Source organism: Phaethon aethereus (genome assembly GCF_964289735.1).
Source record: "Phaethon aethereus genome assembly, chromosome: 3".
Classification (NCBI taxonomy): Eukaryota; Metazoa; Chordata; class Aves; order Phaethontiformes; family Phaethontidae; genus Phaethon; species Phaethon aethereus.
Window position 1 is genome coordinate 118,552,558 of NC_138576.1, and position 16,936 is coordinate 118,569,493.

The 16,936-nt window shown below is 42.4% G+C and overlaps 1 protein-coding gene across 1 annotated transcript in view; it reads right to left on the reverse strand.

Moving 5' to 3' along the window:
- WDPCP (WD repeat containing planar cell polarity effector) overlaps positions 1-16,936 on the reverse strand; it is a gene marked incomplete at its 3' end in the record, with an annotated part of 107,590 nt that overhangs the window by 8,162 nt on the left and 82,492 nt on the right. Inside the window, exon 13 of the mRNA XM_081998064.1 lies at positions 9,312-9,447. Coding sequence (XP_081854190.1) covers positions 9,312-9,447 — 136 coding nt within the window. The remainder of the gene's footprint in view (positions 1-9,311; positions 9,448-16,936) is intronic.

Sequence of the window (16,936 nt, forward strand, 5' to 3'; positions counted from 1 at the left end):
TAGGGAGGGAGGAAGCAAGGACTGAAATGCTGCATAGCTGAGCAAAGCTGTTCCGTTTGTTTTCTATCAAATACACAGCAGCCTGCGTAATTCCCTGGCTACAAACTGTAGCTCTTTTTTATCAGATGCCAGTACGTTTGTTGACTGAGCGTCACTAGGATCACTCATTTGGCCGTGCAGTCGCTCCAGCACCGTCCTGTCATTCAAAGATGCAGCGTAAAGCCGATGTTTTTTGGAGAAATTAAAGTTTTGTTACGCAGGACGGGCTGGGGATGTGCAACACACGCGGCAGGCGCCTGGCACTGCAGCAGCCCTGCACAGAGGCAATTGGGCAGATGCCGGGAGAGGAGGATGTCAGACCCAAAAGGCAGCGCTCATTTTCTGCGATTTTTGCAGTTAAACCCTGTCCCCACACTATTTCCAACACAGAAATCCAAGTTGCAAAGGAACTGCAGGGAGGAAAACACCAGCTATGTGTTATGGAAATTTAGGATGGATTTTTTTTTTCCTTTTTTTTTTGGTTTTGCCAGTCTTGGTTTCTTCACTCATCATTAATCCTTGCTTATGTAGGCGTGCTTATGTTCCATTCCCAAGGCAGTGGAACTGGAAATCTGGAGGTTATCTTGTGCTGTCTTGGCTTGCTGACTTGCCGCTCATCCTGCCGTCCGCAAACTGCCAAGTGCCCGGCGAAGTCCAAGGGAGCGTTGCCTTTGGCAAGAATGAGTCGGACAGTGAAAATAAAATAAATGTCTCAAGCCAGGCCAACTGGGATCCCCTTTGGGGGAATTCTCCTCATTTGGGTGGATCTTCCCCCTCTGTGGATGTAGTCATGTTTGACTCAAGTAGTGTTTTACTCGAGGATGGCTTTCAGATATGACAGCAGTGTAGCTGTGAGAATGAAGATGTGAACGCTTTTGTGCAGCACCCAATTTGTTAACTGCCACAGTGCGAACTCTCGCTCAGCTTTGATGATACACATAATACATTCCAGGCATAAAAAGCCCTTTGTTACTAACAAGGACGTAAATAATTACAGAAAAAACTGAAATTTTCCCTGCGCCTTTGTCTTCACACTAGCAGTCTGGCGATAGCTATGCAAGCAGCTGGGCATGTGTAAAGCAACTAAAAGCAACCCTCCTCATCAGCTTTCCTGAGACATTTTTAAGCTGCAGTAATGCAACTCTGCCATCATGCTAAGCTTTATTCGTTTAGCAAAAGAAACTAAGAAACTTCATTGGAGACCAGATTATGCTGGTTGCAAAAATGGAGGGATTCTTCTGCTCTTCGACCCCATTATCTCCTCCGTAGTGTCTTGATCAGCTTTCTTACACACAGCCTCGGATTCTGCTGAGACCTGTAAATTGCTTTTTTGGCTGCCAAATTGCCATAACCCTTCTATTTTTATGTTTTAAAAGAGCTTAAAACCCTCCATCCTCTTTGGACTTGTCTTTAAAATTGACCAGTACTGGGAGGATTTCATGTATATCCGAAGGCTTAGAAGAAGATGTTACTTCTACCAAGCTTCTAGTTTTACAGTCAACAGACATGAAAAGCCCAGCGGGGATAAAAGGAACTTAACCAGTTCTGTCTAATGCATATAAATCTACCTAAGAGCTCAAGGCACTGGAAGTACTCAATGCGCTACATTTATCTGAGTCTAAGATACAGAAATGGGTCTTCAGCCCACATGCCACATGTCCCATTTTGATGCCAAGTTAATATGAATTAATAGACTGAGATGAATAAACAAGGTCAGTCTGGGCTGGGCCAAGTTGAATCAATGTAAAATAATTGTCAGTATTTTCTGTCAGCAACACTGGTTTATCTTGGCCCGGGATTCTCGGCGTGTAGATTATAAAATGTTTTCAGTGGAACAGTTGGCAGACATTTTATTGATTTTTCTTTGTTTTGTGAATGCTGGAAAAATTTCCATTAAGTATACATGCTGCTCATGTGACGAAGCCAAACTGCTTTTTCAAACTTTTCTTTCTTCAAGTGAGCTAACGCAGTAATACATTAGCGATCTAATTTAATCAAGAGGACCTTTGTCTGGAATCAAGAGGCCATAGAGCACACCTTGATGCATCTTGAGTACTTACAGGCTAACAAGAGTTAATTTGTTTTTTTCAAGGTGCTGTACGCATGCTGACTAATTAATTTGCCCAACACCCCTTTGAAGTTGGTAACGTATTATCTCAGTTTTACAGATGTAGAAATTGAGAGTGCAACTTTGCACAGACATGCATATTTGCTGGCTGTTGTGTTCTCGATGCACATGAAGCTCATGTTGCCTTCACCAGGCCTGAGCAACGGCAAAGAATGAGAGGAGACGTTGCAGCAACCGGGCAGGATTAGCACTGCTGAGCTGCTGGATCCCACCTCCACGATGAATTTCCTACACCGCATGGCCACATCCCTGCAGCACGCCTCTTAATAGAGTTACTTTGGAACTGAAAATTGCTAGGACAGATAGAGCAGCTTGTAAGATTACGTGTGGACCTGTGGCAGACTGTATTTCTCAGCCTATATTCCTTCTATTTTAATACCAGGTTTGCTTCCTGATTAAAGAGGACTTTTGGAAAAGATAAGTGACAGTGGAAGAACAAAAAGAAGTGCCATGACAGTGGTGAATGCTTATTTTGTTTAATTGCCTGAAACAATGGAGTTAGTTAGAGTAAGAAATCTGTTTAATGTTTTGTTTTTTACACGACACACAAAAGGGGTGGGATAACTAATTCTCTCTCTCTCTTTACATTGATTTAAAAAACAGCATATACAGGTATGAAAGACAGTCATGCAGCTTTCCCTTAGTGCTTCCTGAGCTTCAATCAGCGATGCTACAGATTCAAAATATACAAACATGCTTCTGAGCTTAAATAAAAACCTTGTAGAACAGTAGAAATACGTGTATTTTTACATGCATAAGCAACAGGAAAGTTTTATGATAAAAATCACTCTGATGATATACACTTTTGCTTTCTATTCTCATTACTTGTATTAAAATAAGAGATATCCTAATTAAAATAAGAGATATCCTAATTAAAATAGGAGTAGTTCTCGTTTGGAGCATGGGGACAAGGTAGATGGATAATAAGCTAAAAAACCCCTCCAACCCAGCTTCACACACATCCTGACACTACCAACAAGTGCAAGATATTTAAACCCACAATGCATTATGGTAATGAAACAGAATGACACACCGATGGGGAGGAAACCCACACCACAGTTACCAATGCCAATGGCTAAGGAGTGAGTGCAGACTCTGCCTCTTATGTGCCAGACTTGGGCACGGTCGCAGGCGCTCTCTAGTTGACTCATCCAGAAATAAGCTGTCCTACAGGGAGTCAATCAGTTCCTTTAACACATTGCCAAGAGGATCAGTATGCTACTTTGGTCCTCTGAACAACAGCGTCCACACCTTCTAAAAATATTTTCGTCATTTAAAGGCAGCAAAAAGGTTATGTTGATCAAAACGTTTTCATAAATAGATAACAAGAATAATGAGACGACAAGAACTGCTAGGCTATAACATATCTGACACTTGGAAGGAGAGAATGGCAGTGGTCAATGGCAAATGTAAGCCAGAGATGAGAGCTTTATCTTGTAAAATTATTCACTGGACTATGCATTGTTGGTGGTATTTAACTGTCCTGCTCAGGTTAGAGTGAAATAAACCACACAGCGAATAAAATGCCTCTATCTGGAGTGTTGTCCTGAAATCTTTATTGCCCACAACTTACCCTCTGTGTGTGTGTGTGTGCACAGTTCAGAAAGCTGACTACAGTTCTTCACTGACAGCCACACTATTGCTACTTTCATAAAATGTCATGGAGTTAAGCCAATTTTCTCTGTCTGTAAAACACACTTTAGTCTCAAACTAGGTTCTCTGCTCTCTTGACTGTTAAGACAAGAAGAGAAGCCAGACTGCCTAGAATAAGTTCTCAGAGGCATAAACCCTTGAGACTCTTTTATGAATGATCATTTTTGTTCCAGCCTTTTCTGTCCCCATCTCCGTCCCAGGCTACGGCTTTCCTTGTTAGTCAGGGCAGCAAAGGAGATGATGATGTGAATCACAGAATCATAGAATCACAGAATCATTAAGGTTGGAAAAGACCTTTAAGATCATCAAGTCCAATCGTTAACCCAACACCACCATGCCCCCTAAACCATGTCCCAAAGTGCCACGTCCACACGTTTTTTGAACACTTCCAGTGATGGTGACTCCACCACTTCCCTGGGCAGCCTGTTCCAATGCTTGGCCACTCTCCCGGTAAAGAAATTTTTCCTAATATCCAATCTAAACCTCCCCTGGTGCAACTTGAGGCCATTTCCTCTCGTTCTATTGCTAGTTACTTGGGAGAAGAGACCAACACCCACCTCACTACAACCCCCTTTCAGGTAGTTGTAGAGAGCGATAAGGTCTCCCCTCAGCCTCCTCTTCTCCAGACTGAACAATGTCAGTTCCCGCAGCTGCTCCTCATAAGACTTGTGCTCCAGCCCCCTCACCAGCTTCGTTGCCCTTCTCTGGACATGCTCCAGCAATTGTTAATCACTCAACCTGAAAACTGGGCTTCTGTTACACATATGCAGATGTTAGGCTCCCTGAAGGGTGTCAGTAACAAGGTTTATTAAGTTAAACAGAAATGTCTTCTGCTAGCCTTCACAGATTGCCCAGGGCTTCTGTCTAGGTGTAATTCATGAGATACGCCTCAGCTGTCCCAAAACAAAGGTTCTGTCAAAGCTGAAATACAAGAAAGAAAGAAGTCTGGGTATGTGCTGCAGATGAGCTTCCAGAAACTTGGGTGAGAGATAGATTTGAGACAGTATCTGGGTCTGACAGGGAGGTAGTGTTAGAAATGCAGTAATGTAGGTCAGTTGGTCAATCATGGGTTTGGTGTGACTAGCTGGTAGAAAGATGTAAAGCCAAAGCAGACAAACAGAAGACTCTGGGAAAGAAGAGCAGCCGTCAAGTACTGTTTTTGCTGGACACCTGCAAAGTCCCGTCACGGTGTCTTACAGAGATTAGGGGAACCACTGCTACCCCAGAGATAGCAGAGTCTGGGAGTACTGTCATGTACACTTGAATTCATGCAGGCCAAGTGCACATGAGCGCTTCTACTTGCTTTGTGTGACTTCCAATTTACTTGTACAGATAAGTTTGTGGGTTTTTTATTGCAAGACTAATGACATTGAACACTGAGACTCTACTTGCAATGAACAGATTGATTTTAGGTTGGAAAGGAGCTCTGGAGGTCATCTGGCACAATCCTCTTCTCCAACCAGATTCAGCTGTTAAGTAAGTTAGATCCAACTTCAAAGTTGCTTCGACTCAGGTCTGTGACCCAGCAGGGACTTGTGATGGATAACAGCAGAAACGAACCATTGGCACTGGCAAACATCCGAAAGGTCAGAAAGAGAGCATCAGTACATTCCCTCACGTTAAACTTGGAGCAACGCTCAGGAGTCCAGTTCTGACCTGACACTTGTCACATCACCAGAAAGGACTGTACTTGCTGTAGGAAATCACAGTATACCAGCATGCAGGGAATGAAGCAAACAAATTGACTAATCTTGCTCCCCAGATTACAAATCAAGTCCTCAGAGACAATATCTCATGGATTTAAATGATGTTGAGGAGGTAAATCAACAAGTTGCCTACAATAATACGTATCAAGTGTGGCTGAAGTGACTTGGCCAAGACAGGAGGCTGTATTGTGCATGGGGTTAGGGAACAGAGAAGAATACTAGTAAATCTATTACAAAAATGGAATTTTCTTCTTTTGTTTTCTTGAGGGGAAAGACTTCAGAAGTAAATAGGAAATGATTCAGGATGTACATTTATCTCACTGGTGAGCAGAATACATAAACACTGAAGACTAGCGTTAAACAGCATGAGAAATAGTGAAAGTCAATAATGAAACAAAAAATGACCAAGCTAACGAACAATGAAGGGCCTTTACAGGAGGGAGAATGTGTCCTGATTATTGATTTTGAAACTGCAGGTAGTGGTTGGAGGCTGGGAAGAAGTGGACAGTGGAAATGTCAGATATGAATTTGTGATGTGGGAAATCGGTTAGAATAATAATGTTGCTGTGCACTTACTAAAATGCTCAGCTGCAAGCATTATACAGCTGCGATTTCATAAACTTCACTCACTGCATTTTAGTACGGCATTGTCACCATTTTCCAAGTGAATTCACTGAGGCAGCAGAAAGCAAAAATGATTTAATTTTGCGTTCACATGTTGGATCAATTTAAAGAAATTTCCTCAAGTGTTGCATAACCACCTACCCATTATAAACTATGTCCTCTGCCGATGTCTCAGATTAGGCAGTCAAATCTCTAGTATAGAATAGAATAGAATAGACCACACTAGATCAGACCAGACTAGACTAGACTAGACTATTTCAGTTGGAAGGTACCTACAATGATCATCTAATCCAACTACCTGACCAATTCAGGGTGGACCAAAAGTTAAAGCATGTTGTTAAGGGCATTGTGCAAATGCCTCTTAAACACTGACAGGCTTGGGGCATCAACCACCCCTCTAGGAAGCCTGTTCCAGTGTTTGAATCACCCTCACGGTAAAGAAATGCTTCCTAATATCCAGTCTAAACTTCCCCTGGTGCAGCTTTGAACCATTCCCATGCGTCCTATCGCTGGATCCCAGGGAGAAGAGGTCAGCACCTCCCTCTCTGCTCCCCCTCCTCAGGAAGTTGTAGAGAGCAATGAGGTCACCCCTCAGCCTCCTTTTCTCCAAACTAGGCAAGCCCAAAGTCCTTAGCCTCTCATCACAGGATATTCCTTCCAGCCCTTTCACCAGCTTTGTTGCCCTCCTCTGGACACATTCAAGGACCTTCACACAGTACTTGAAGTGAGGCCGCACCAACGCTGAACACAGAGAGGTAATCACCTCTTTTGACCAGCTGGTTACACTGTGTTTGGTGCACCCCAGGATGCGGTTTGCCCTCGGCTACCAGGGCATGCGGCTGACTCCTGTTGAGCCTGCTGTTGACCAGCACCCCCAGACCCCTTTCCGCAGGGCTGCTCCCCTGCCACTCCTCTCCCAATCTATACTTGTGCCTGGCGTTACTCTGTCCCAGCTGCAGAATCCAGCATTTCAACTTGTTAAATGTCATCACAGTAATCATAGCCCAATGCTTGGCCAAAGAGATGAAACATCGCAATGACTGCAAACTGAGAACGTCCCTATTTATGTAGGCTCCTAACACTCAAACCCTTCCTTTCTTTATACAAATTTCTTCACATGAAGAAGTCTGATGCAGACTTGGCAGCAAATGTATTATAGAAAACAAACTCTGTGAAACTGGAGGCAAAACACAAGCCACAGTTATGTGCTTGTAACCGTCTATGTTTTTTTTTTTTAAGCACAGAGAAGAGGTTGTTGGGAGTCACCTGTGCCTCAGCAGGTGACCTTCCCAGCCAGTTGGCATTGTCACAGGGAGTGCCTTTAAAACTCAAATTCGTTTTGGCAGGCTTCAAGCAGTTGTGGCCAGCCAGGGGAACTGTGAGAAGTTTTCTTTCACAGCTCTGCAAGAGGCAACCAAAAACCCTGGGCGCTCCAGCGGGACGTCAACTGCAAGCACCGGGTGTCAGCGGGCAGAGGAGCTGGTTGCGTGGGTGGGGAGTTTGCTTTATACTCACCAACCCGGCAAGAGGCAAACAAAAGCCTCGGGAAATCCCAGCAGTTTATGCAGCTCCGGCAATTGCAAGGAGCCACTCGTGAGGCTCAGCAATTTTTGGTGACCCACCTGGGCTGGCACAGGCAAATGTGGTCAAGCTGGGGAGCCCGGGAGTAGGAGTAAAGTTGCACTCCACAATCTCTCTCCCAAGACTCCTGGCGAAGGCAGACATGGCACTGCCAGAGCCATGTGAGTCATAGCAACCTCCGAAAGGGAAAAGGTGAGCTGAAGGGAGGATAGTGTGTTTATACCTTTGGATCAGAGGCATGTTGGGATTAGTCTCTGCTCTAGTGCTCTGTTAAAGGAGCTCCTTTTATTGGAGCACTTGGAAAGCCCTCTGTAGCCAATACAGCCAGCATGATCTTACTGTCTTTATTACTTGCCCATATCAATACAGTGCTATTGCCATCCCGAAAGTTAAGAGAGAATAATTGTGCACTATATTTTTAAAAGCAGGTCCTATCTCCAAATCCATTACATATCTCTGAAGGCCTTAGACGGTGTTCTGTATCCTGAAAATTGTAGGCTATGTATGAAATAAATATTTCACTAGTGGTGTGCAGCTGGTATAATGAATGTTATGTTTAATACTTCAAAAGTTCAGTCTCTTCATGTGAGGAAAGACAAAAAACTAGGTAATATACAGTTTTCCAGAACTAAAATAAACTTCTGGAATAAATAAATTAAAAAAATCTGTTTCTTGCCCACACAAAAAGTGTTCAGCACAGTTATACACAAATGGTTAGGATGATTTGTCAATGTGGAAGTTCAACATTGTACTCACATTAGTTTTACTAAAAATATTCCTACATACAGTAGGCATAGAAAATAAAAATAAATGCATCTATATAGTCACTGGGAACAAATAATTGTTTCTCTTCCATCAAGAATATATGAAGAAAAGTAAGAGAAATAAATGCTTTTTTAATTTTTGCAAAAGAGCTGTTTCATTGTAATTTCCCATCCGTTGCAAGGTGGTGTGCTTGTTCACTAGCAACAAACGCATACACACGCTTCTTGAAAAAAATCCACCGTCGTCAGACCTGTCGTTTCTCTCATAACAGGTAAGTTCCAGGTTTTAATCAACTTTGGAAGAAGTGCACTCTTGAAAGACCATCATAGGGATTTTGATCACAGGCTAGTGATGAGCCTATAGAAAGCTGTAAAGTTTGCGTTAGGTTTCAAAAAGTTCTGTTTGTCATTGTTAATTTGCTGCATTTCCATTGCTGTATTTCTCTCTTCTGTACATTCATCAAGGAAGGCTGCATTTGCCCAAATGTTTTAATTTGAAAATGGTTGTGCTAGTGCATGTTAAATGCTCACAAACTGTCTATGTTTCTGAAGATTGCTTTGTGTCCGTGCCATGGCCTTCTGGCTTCCAAGTTCTCCTTAGTTCCTGTTTAGTGTCTTAATGTTTTACTGTGTTAGTGGTCATGATGCAGATGACAACTGAGGTTGTCAGAAAAGTTCAGAATATCAAGCATACATTTCCAAAGTATTTTAGTTAATGGTTCCCCACTCACTTCCATTTTCTGTTATGGAAATACAGGACGAAACATCTTTGATAGACACACAAGTTGCCCGTGTGCCCTTTCCTGTGCCGCTCACCTGTAGGAGCAGCTCTGCGCTGGCAGTCTGATGGCTGGACTGGGAGCAGGCGGGTCATGCTCTCCTCCATGCTCTGAAGGTTGGTCAATGAAAGCTTCACAAGATGGGTCTTCTTCGTCTGACTGGCCCAGGAGTTCTGTTAAGATGAATCAAGATATGATATGAGGCTTTCTTAATTTAAAAGTACCAGCCAAGTTGCCAACCATTTCCCTTAGACGTCAATAAGGACATGGGCGTCCTCTCTTATAATGGATCAAATCAAATGGAAAACCATATGCTTATATAGCTTTCACCCTTGACTCTTCCCCTTGAAAAGAAGGCCAAGTAGCTAACAACCAGCAACTATAACATGACCAAGAATTTTTGGAAGGGAGGGAGTGGGTGTGTGTTGGCCTTAGCTAGCAAGGAGGAAATGTCTTCTCTAAACTGTGAACTACAGAAGGTCTAGCTGGCTGCCAAAGGCTGCTGTGTGTGAGTATTTCATTGCTGACATATGGATCAAAGTCTTATCAATTGGACTGCTCCCCCACAAGGGTATGTGTAACTCCTTCCTTTAAAAATAAAGACTTTCCTTAGCTTTGTTTCAAAATATTTTGATTAACAATGAAGACCTGAAGTCTTCAAGTAGGTGAAGGTGGGGCCTCCAATTCCCAAGTTCCAGTCTGAGCCCTTTGGAGAAGGAAATTGTTTGAAAATACCCAAACCACTTAAAACTATAGAGGATTAATTGCATATTCTAGGTGTGAGACTTAAAATAAATAAATGAAAAATGTAATCAAATCCTAGGCTAGCAAAGTTAGGATTAAGGAAAAAAATCCTGTCACAGATAAAGACTAACAGATTTTTCTCGAAATCGTAAGAACCTTTTGCGTTTTTTTAATTTTTAATCCTGTTTTTCTCTCCTTGTTCTCTGCCTTCCTGGATCCTGTATAAGCTGATCTGTACCATACTCATGGCAACACCATGGGTAGTGAGAAGAATATAATGCTTTTGCGAGTGTTGCTGTACTGCTAGTTTACATTTCGGCTGGAGACCCTAAACTCACCAGCTTAGCAAATCTACTCGTAAGTGTTTCTGAATCTCCGAGTCCTAAAAAGCTAACGCTGTAAGATTGCTGTGGACTATTTCTATTCTTCATGCTACCTAAATATTATTAACATCTGCGGTGTGAGAGAGGGTGAAGTGTGGCAACCGATCTGGCTCTCTCAGGTAACTGATATTCTCTGCCTGTGCTGCAGTTTCCCACATGTGGAGAATCGCTGAAAACAACCAACTCAGTCAGGGCCAACACACCTCTAAGCAAGCACAGCACATCGCAATAAATAAAGGAGATAAACTGGCCCGGGTGCAACTTCTCTACCTTGAATAAAAAATCTGAAGAGAAAAAAAGGAGGGGAGAAAAAAGGTGTAGGAGCAATGCTCTAGAAAAATCAAACCAAGGGCAAGTAAAGTAGGTTTCTCTGGAGGTCTCTTCTTGGAGCCTGTTGCAGAGTGAGCAGCCAAGAGAAGGCGCAGGAGAAATTGCTTTTGATATGCATGAAGAACTCTGGGAAAGGGCTTAAACAAAATTCCTGTTGATGTGTGTGTAGGCAAAATCCACCACAGCTCTCATGGGACAAACTTTGATAGCCTCTGCTTGGGAACACAGCTCTCACTACCATGCTTCTACCTGTGAACCAAGTCTTTAGTCCTGAAGAGTCTCCATCTTCACTTGGCCTTAGATTTTAAGAAGGGAAATGTTAAACCTTTTAGTTTTCTAAACGTCAAAGCGAAGACCTACAGTGTGAGTCAAGCTGGTGTAATTAATCTTTTTTTTCTTTTTTCACCTACTCAGTAATGTCTAAGGTCTATATAACTTACACCCTTAAAGTTACAAATTTTCACCAATATACGATGTCCATGGCTTCTCCTTAGTCATGACTCCTGAGGCTGACCTACCTCCAAGGAGCAGTGGCATTTCAGAACACAAAACCCTGAGAGATGCCGAGAGAGGAGTGTGTATTGAGAAAGGAAACAAAATAGGATTGGGTCAGCTTCGTCTTGATCTCTTTTACATCATACTATTAATTGCATTTTCTCATACCTGCTGAGAACCAGATCTGAATAAATCAGAGCCTCTCACGTCAACCACTTCAGCGTAACTAACTCATGCATGTGCGCTGAGTGGGACCTAGTAGTTTTGTAACGTGGAGTGGGCTATGATTTGGATGTATCCAGTCCTCCTGTGGCATATTTCTAATATGTGAACACTATGAGCAATTATAGCCATGGCCACTGACTTTGGTATTTTGCGCCGTGGATGCAGCACAGTTACACCTTGTTAAATAATGTTACTGGATCCATAGGAACATCAAGGAAAACAGAGCAGCCTGTCATATATGAGCACACTGGTAGCCCAAATTGGGGGGTGAGGGGGGTTCTCACCCACAGGAATGCAAATAGATTTCTTTGCACTTTCGTATCTAAATTAAATATCTGAAACTGACCTCAAGTTATGAGGATTGAACCTATTCTAGTCTGGCTATACAGCTGCAGTATTGCAGTAGAACATTAGATAGGATCAGATGCCAGGAGTGGTTCAAAGCCACAAAACCATCTGATATGAGCTCTAGAGTAAAGAAATAAATATTTTTGTTGTGGGACATTGGACTGTGTTCCCTGTGAGAAGCACTACAACAGGAAAAACAAATGCACAAGGAACACTGTTTAAACAACACAGCCCTTCCCAAACCAGAGGCAACATATCCCACATTTAATTAAAAAGGGAAGGATTTTGTAAACAACACCATAGAGCTGGAAGAGTGTGGTGGTCCTCACATCTAGATGAGGGCCCAGGCTAGAGTTTGGTGCTTGCTAAAGGCTTGACTTTGATAAAGTAGTATTGGAGCTCTCACAAGGTGCTCCTAAGATTTTGTATTCAGGTAATCTGGGATCTTCCTTTGGCTTATTACACAATAAACTCTTACTGGTTTTAATTCTAACCCAGTATTTACCTATCATGTTAGGATCTGAGGATTTGAATCTGAATTTTAAAAACTTGAGAGTTGGTACTGTGGCTAACATTGTTGTTTCAGCATTAAAATAATTTATCAGATGCAAGAATATGAATTATATTGTGCTAAAAATCTTTATCTACAAAATCCCGTTTGTCGTGATCAATATTAGGATAATAATAACACCTGCACAAGGCACATCCTGCATTTCCAAAATTTGCTGATAGCTGCTATTGCTACATCTACCGCCTGTCTGAACTAGCCAAATAAGTTTCTTTACAAGTCCAGTAAAGTTTTCCTACACTTTAATGAGCAGGATGCTCTCCGAACACCGTACGCAGCTGATGAGATCTCATGCCTTCCCTGTTCATATATGTGTCATTGTTTAACTGTATCTATTCTCTTTTGGATTTGTGTCTGCAAATCAGAAGCTGTTTCCATTCTCCAGTATCCTCCACTAAACTTTCAGGGATAAAAATGCATTTAAAAACATGCAATCTCATGGTAAAATGAAAATCTTCTATTAATATTGTTTGCAAAATTGACAGCTCTACTTAACAGAAGCCATTAAACTATTTACAAAGTAGCTGCTGCTCTTGTGAAAATACAGCCTTTTTTTGGCATGAAAAATAAACTAGTTGATAAGCGAGAGATAAGCCATTTGACGACTTCTTTGTGTGCCCAGCACGGTATGCAGAGCCAATTCTGTACAATCTGATGTTTACAGAGCAATCGTAATGTACGACCTCCTTAGGCAACGGGGACACAAGAAGCCTTTAAAATGCTGAAGCAAGCATTCAATCAGAACTCTTCATGCTGATCTTCAAAAAATTCAATAAGTTCAAAAAATGTAACTCCTTCTGAAGATAAAATATCAGTTTTTTGCTTCAGGAGTTGCAAATATATCCCAATGAACTCCCAGTGAACCAAACAGACTTCTGACATACTGCTCTTTTTTTTTTTTAAATAAGTAAATAGTAGTTTTTCTGAAAGAAACCAATCAGGGGTCTGAAGAAATGCAAATAGTTAAGCAAAGCAAGTGCTGTAAAACAGTATAGTTTAGTAATAACCCTAACGATCACACTTTTTTTTTTAGGTATTTAAATGATTTTTTTTTTACGTGACTACTATTTCCACGTGAGTAAGTTCATATCTCCTTGTATTATGCATTAACTTATTTTTTTAAATTATTTTAATTTTTTATTTTGACCTGTTGAAATCAAGCTTTCAAACTTCTGTGAGCTGTTGTTGGTTTTTTTAAGGCAAATAACTGCTGCAAGAGGTGTGCTATTGAGCATGGTCTCATGCATTATCAAGTTGCTCCACCTTAACTCTATCCAAGGTTTTCTCAAACAACATGAAGGTATTTCTGAAGCCACTGGATAAAATTCTTTTGGCATCGAAATTAGCGGGAACTTCCCTTGCTGACTTCAGTGTGGTCAGGTTTGGTTTTTTTCTGGCTACAATTCTTTTCCTGAAAATGTCTTTCTAAATGAACAGATTCTAATAGAATTGTTTCGTTTCAACAAATTCCTGCAGGGAAACCACACAGCTTTGTGTGTGTGGAAAAAATTCTTCTTCTTTTGGTCTAGTTTTCCATGGCTTCTTATTTTTAGATTATTTTTGTGTTGTTTTGTTAATTCCCAGTGCTGACATGTTTTCATTTGACAAATATATAAATTGTTGAAATATTGTTTTTATAGTACTTTCAAAACTCATTAGGAACAGCTGTTACTGCTGAGAGAGCTGGAAAAGGTACATTAAATCAGAATATCTCCCATTTGTGTTGTAATTTAACAATTTGATACCTGACAAGATAAGGCACTTCAATCACTAAGTAGAAGCACCCCTTAATGGTAGCATAACATCTCATTATTTCACTAGTTGGATATTAGGCGCATTAGTAGCAGCAAAACTCTTTCTGTGGGTGTGCCAGGAAATTTAAGAATTAAAAGTTATGTGATAAAACTAAATAAGTAGTTAACATTTATAAACAACAGCGACTTATTTTTTGTAGCATAGACAGATATATTTTCCTTAGCAGTCTTCTGCAGCTTGCAGTGAAAACCTGGCTTTAAAACTTTCTGCAAATGGAAATGCCAAGTCTTTACTAGCTCCGGCTGAGATTTTAATCTCTACTGCTCATTTGCTCTGCTAGAATCATACACAAAATTAAGTTAACCACTATATAAGCTGAATAGTTCGTTTTATATCTCCCTGGAGCCTAAGTAGTCAGGTTCCTTAGGAACTGCCCTAGCAGTGCCAATATTGTTTAATTTAAAAAGAAAGGCGTGTCTTACAGGGTGATCCAGATGTGGTAGTACCAAGCTGTGATGGGTCGCCAGCTGAAAGAGACTGAATAACCAAGGATTTGCTTCAATTCCAGGCCCTTTCACTTCAAAGGCTTGACTGGTGTCCCAGCAATAGAGATCCTGCACCTCCAGATGTTATCGGGTTTCCCTAACCATGTGAAGTTTGCCTTGTAATCTTGGCAGCGGGCAAGCGGCTCTCCTCTCGGCTGCTGATGCATGTTAACAAGCTGGAGTGCCAAGACACAAGATGAGCAACCTAAGGCTGCTATTGCTCAGTAATTACAGCATGCACAGGAGGGAGGACATTCCTGGTGACTAGGCATTTTCTTTGTTTGGCAAGTGGTACTTTAGACCAGGTCTTTTTTTTCATTTCTTTTTTTTTCTTTTTCATTTTAAGTGACTATCTAGAAACACTTGTTCTAAAGGAAAGCTGGGCAAAAAGCTGCTGGTGAGCACAGACATTTCCATTGTTTGGGGTGAAGGCTGTAGCAGTGGAAATGTGGGTGCGTGCTCTGGAGCATCTCAGCGAAAGCATTCAGGGAAGACCTGATTATTCTTAAGTGATGCTCTAGAGACTCCACAGAGACAAAAGTGCCTCCGGCATTGCAAGCCCCAACCCACAACGGGCAAAGCAGGCGCTGCCGAACTTGCGTGTTCATTCAGCTGCTCTTCGTGACGCCCGTGTACGGGGCACACCCTCTGCTTGGCACTTCCAGCCCAAGGACCAAGCGTCTCTGCTCCCAGCTTCCGCCCTCCAGGCATCCAGAGCAGGGAGATGTGCTGGCCAGACCGGAGGCAGGTAGGCTCAGGGGAGAAGAAAACCATTTCAGGGGGCTAATTGAAAGAGAAATACATCTGCAAACACGAGATGCAGAATGGAAGCCTGCAAATAAATGCTGCCAGCTGGAAGCTGGCCAAACTGATAAAGCAGAAAAGAAATTGAGGGTTAAATGTTTTGGATGCTGAAGGCTTGGAGTTCAAAGAGGAGCTCAAGGAAACTCCCAGACACCAAGTCCATACAAAGAGGTTCTAGGCAAACACAAGCTTTCTGCAGGACAGCTCTTTCCCAGAGTTTCCAAAAGGGAATGGTTCGGACGAATGGTTAAGGGGTAGCACCTGGGAGCTCTTGTGCAAGGGAGGACGATGCCCATGGGTGAGCTACAGCTGAGGGGTAGGAGGACTTGCTTTCCACAGGGAAATGGATGAGAAGTGCATCTGCCCACATTGGGTTGGAAGAACAATGTGTAGCTGTGGAATTATTTTCATTGCTTGGTAAAAAGGCAGAAGAGAGCTGCTCCTCCAGGCCAGGAGGTGAGGGAAACGAGAACAAGGCTGGAGGTCAGTCTGCCTTCCCTGCAGCACCAGCTCTTGTCCATGCCAGGAGCAGGATACTGTACCTGATGGAAACCCAGTTTTCACCAGGTATATAAGGACTGAGGGTTTGCAACTAGAAATTCCTGCCTAAATCCCAGGGAGAAAACACCACTAGAAGGATCCTTCATTTTCCAAAGGAAATCTCTGTTTCGGGTCTGCATGGGCTACTGTTTTCTACACAGTGGATTGGGACTAGGAAAGTCGCCTTCTTCCACTGGACCAGGAAGCTATACTCAAAACAGGGGATGGGACAACTGGTGATGTGTCTCTCTGATATAACGCTCTCCGTGCCAGGCCCTTCTGGTGGTTTTGTGACAAGGACCCTGCGTTTCCAGCGCTGGCCCTCCCCTACAAGCTATACAACAAGACCCCCTTGGTCTTCAGACAGCCTTTTTTTCAATCAGCTGAGGTCAGAGTCCCTTACAAATGAGGTTTGCATCGCTATCCCATGCTACAGTGGGATACAAGAGCGGCACGTGGACATGGCTGCGTAACACTAAGGCTCTTAGTGTGGGAATTACATTTACAGGTGGGAAAGTCTTAGTCGTAACATCAACACTTTTTGAGCAGGTGCATAACTATGCCATAGCGCTGGAGCAAGGCTAGAGTTCAAGAGTTAGCTAATTGTATCTCTCTCAAAAAGGAATTGCCTCAGACCAGTTAATTTGTCAAGATAACGAACTGCAGCAATTCTCCTCGTTTGGAGCTGGGCCACTAACACTGATCTGAACTGTATTTAAACTCTTGATGACAGAGACTGAAAGAGATATTGCAATACTGGAGGTACAGGTTCTTAAAGCAAAACTGCATGTACAGCTGGAGTTGAGAGGCAGCAAGGGCATGCGAGTACACATCCTGTACACATATCCCTTAGATATGAAGAAATTCCCCGGGGCACCGACTCTGGTGCCTGGGCAGGCAGAGTTCATCTTGAATCTTTGGAAGT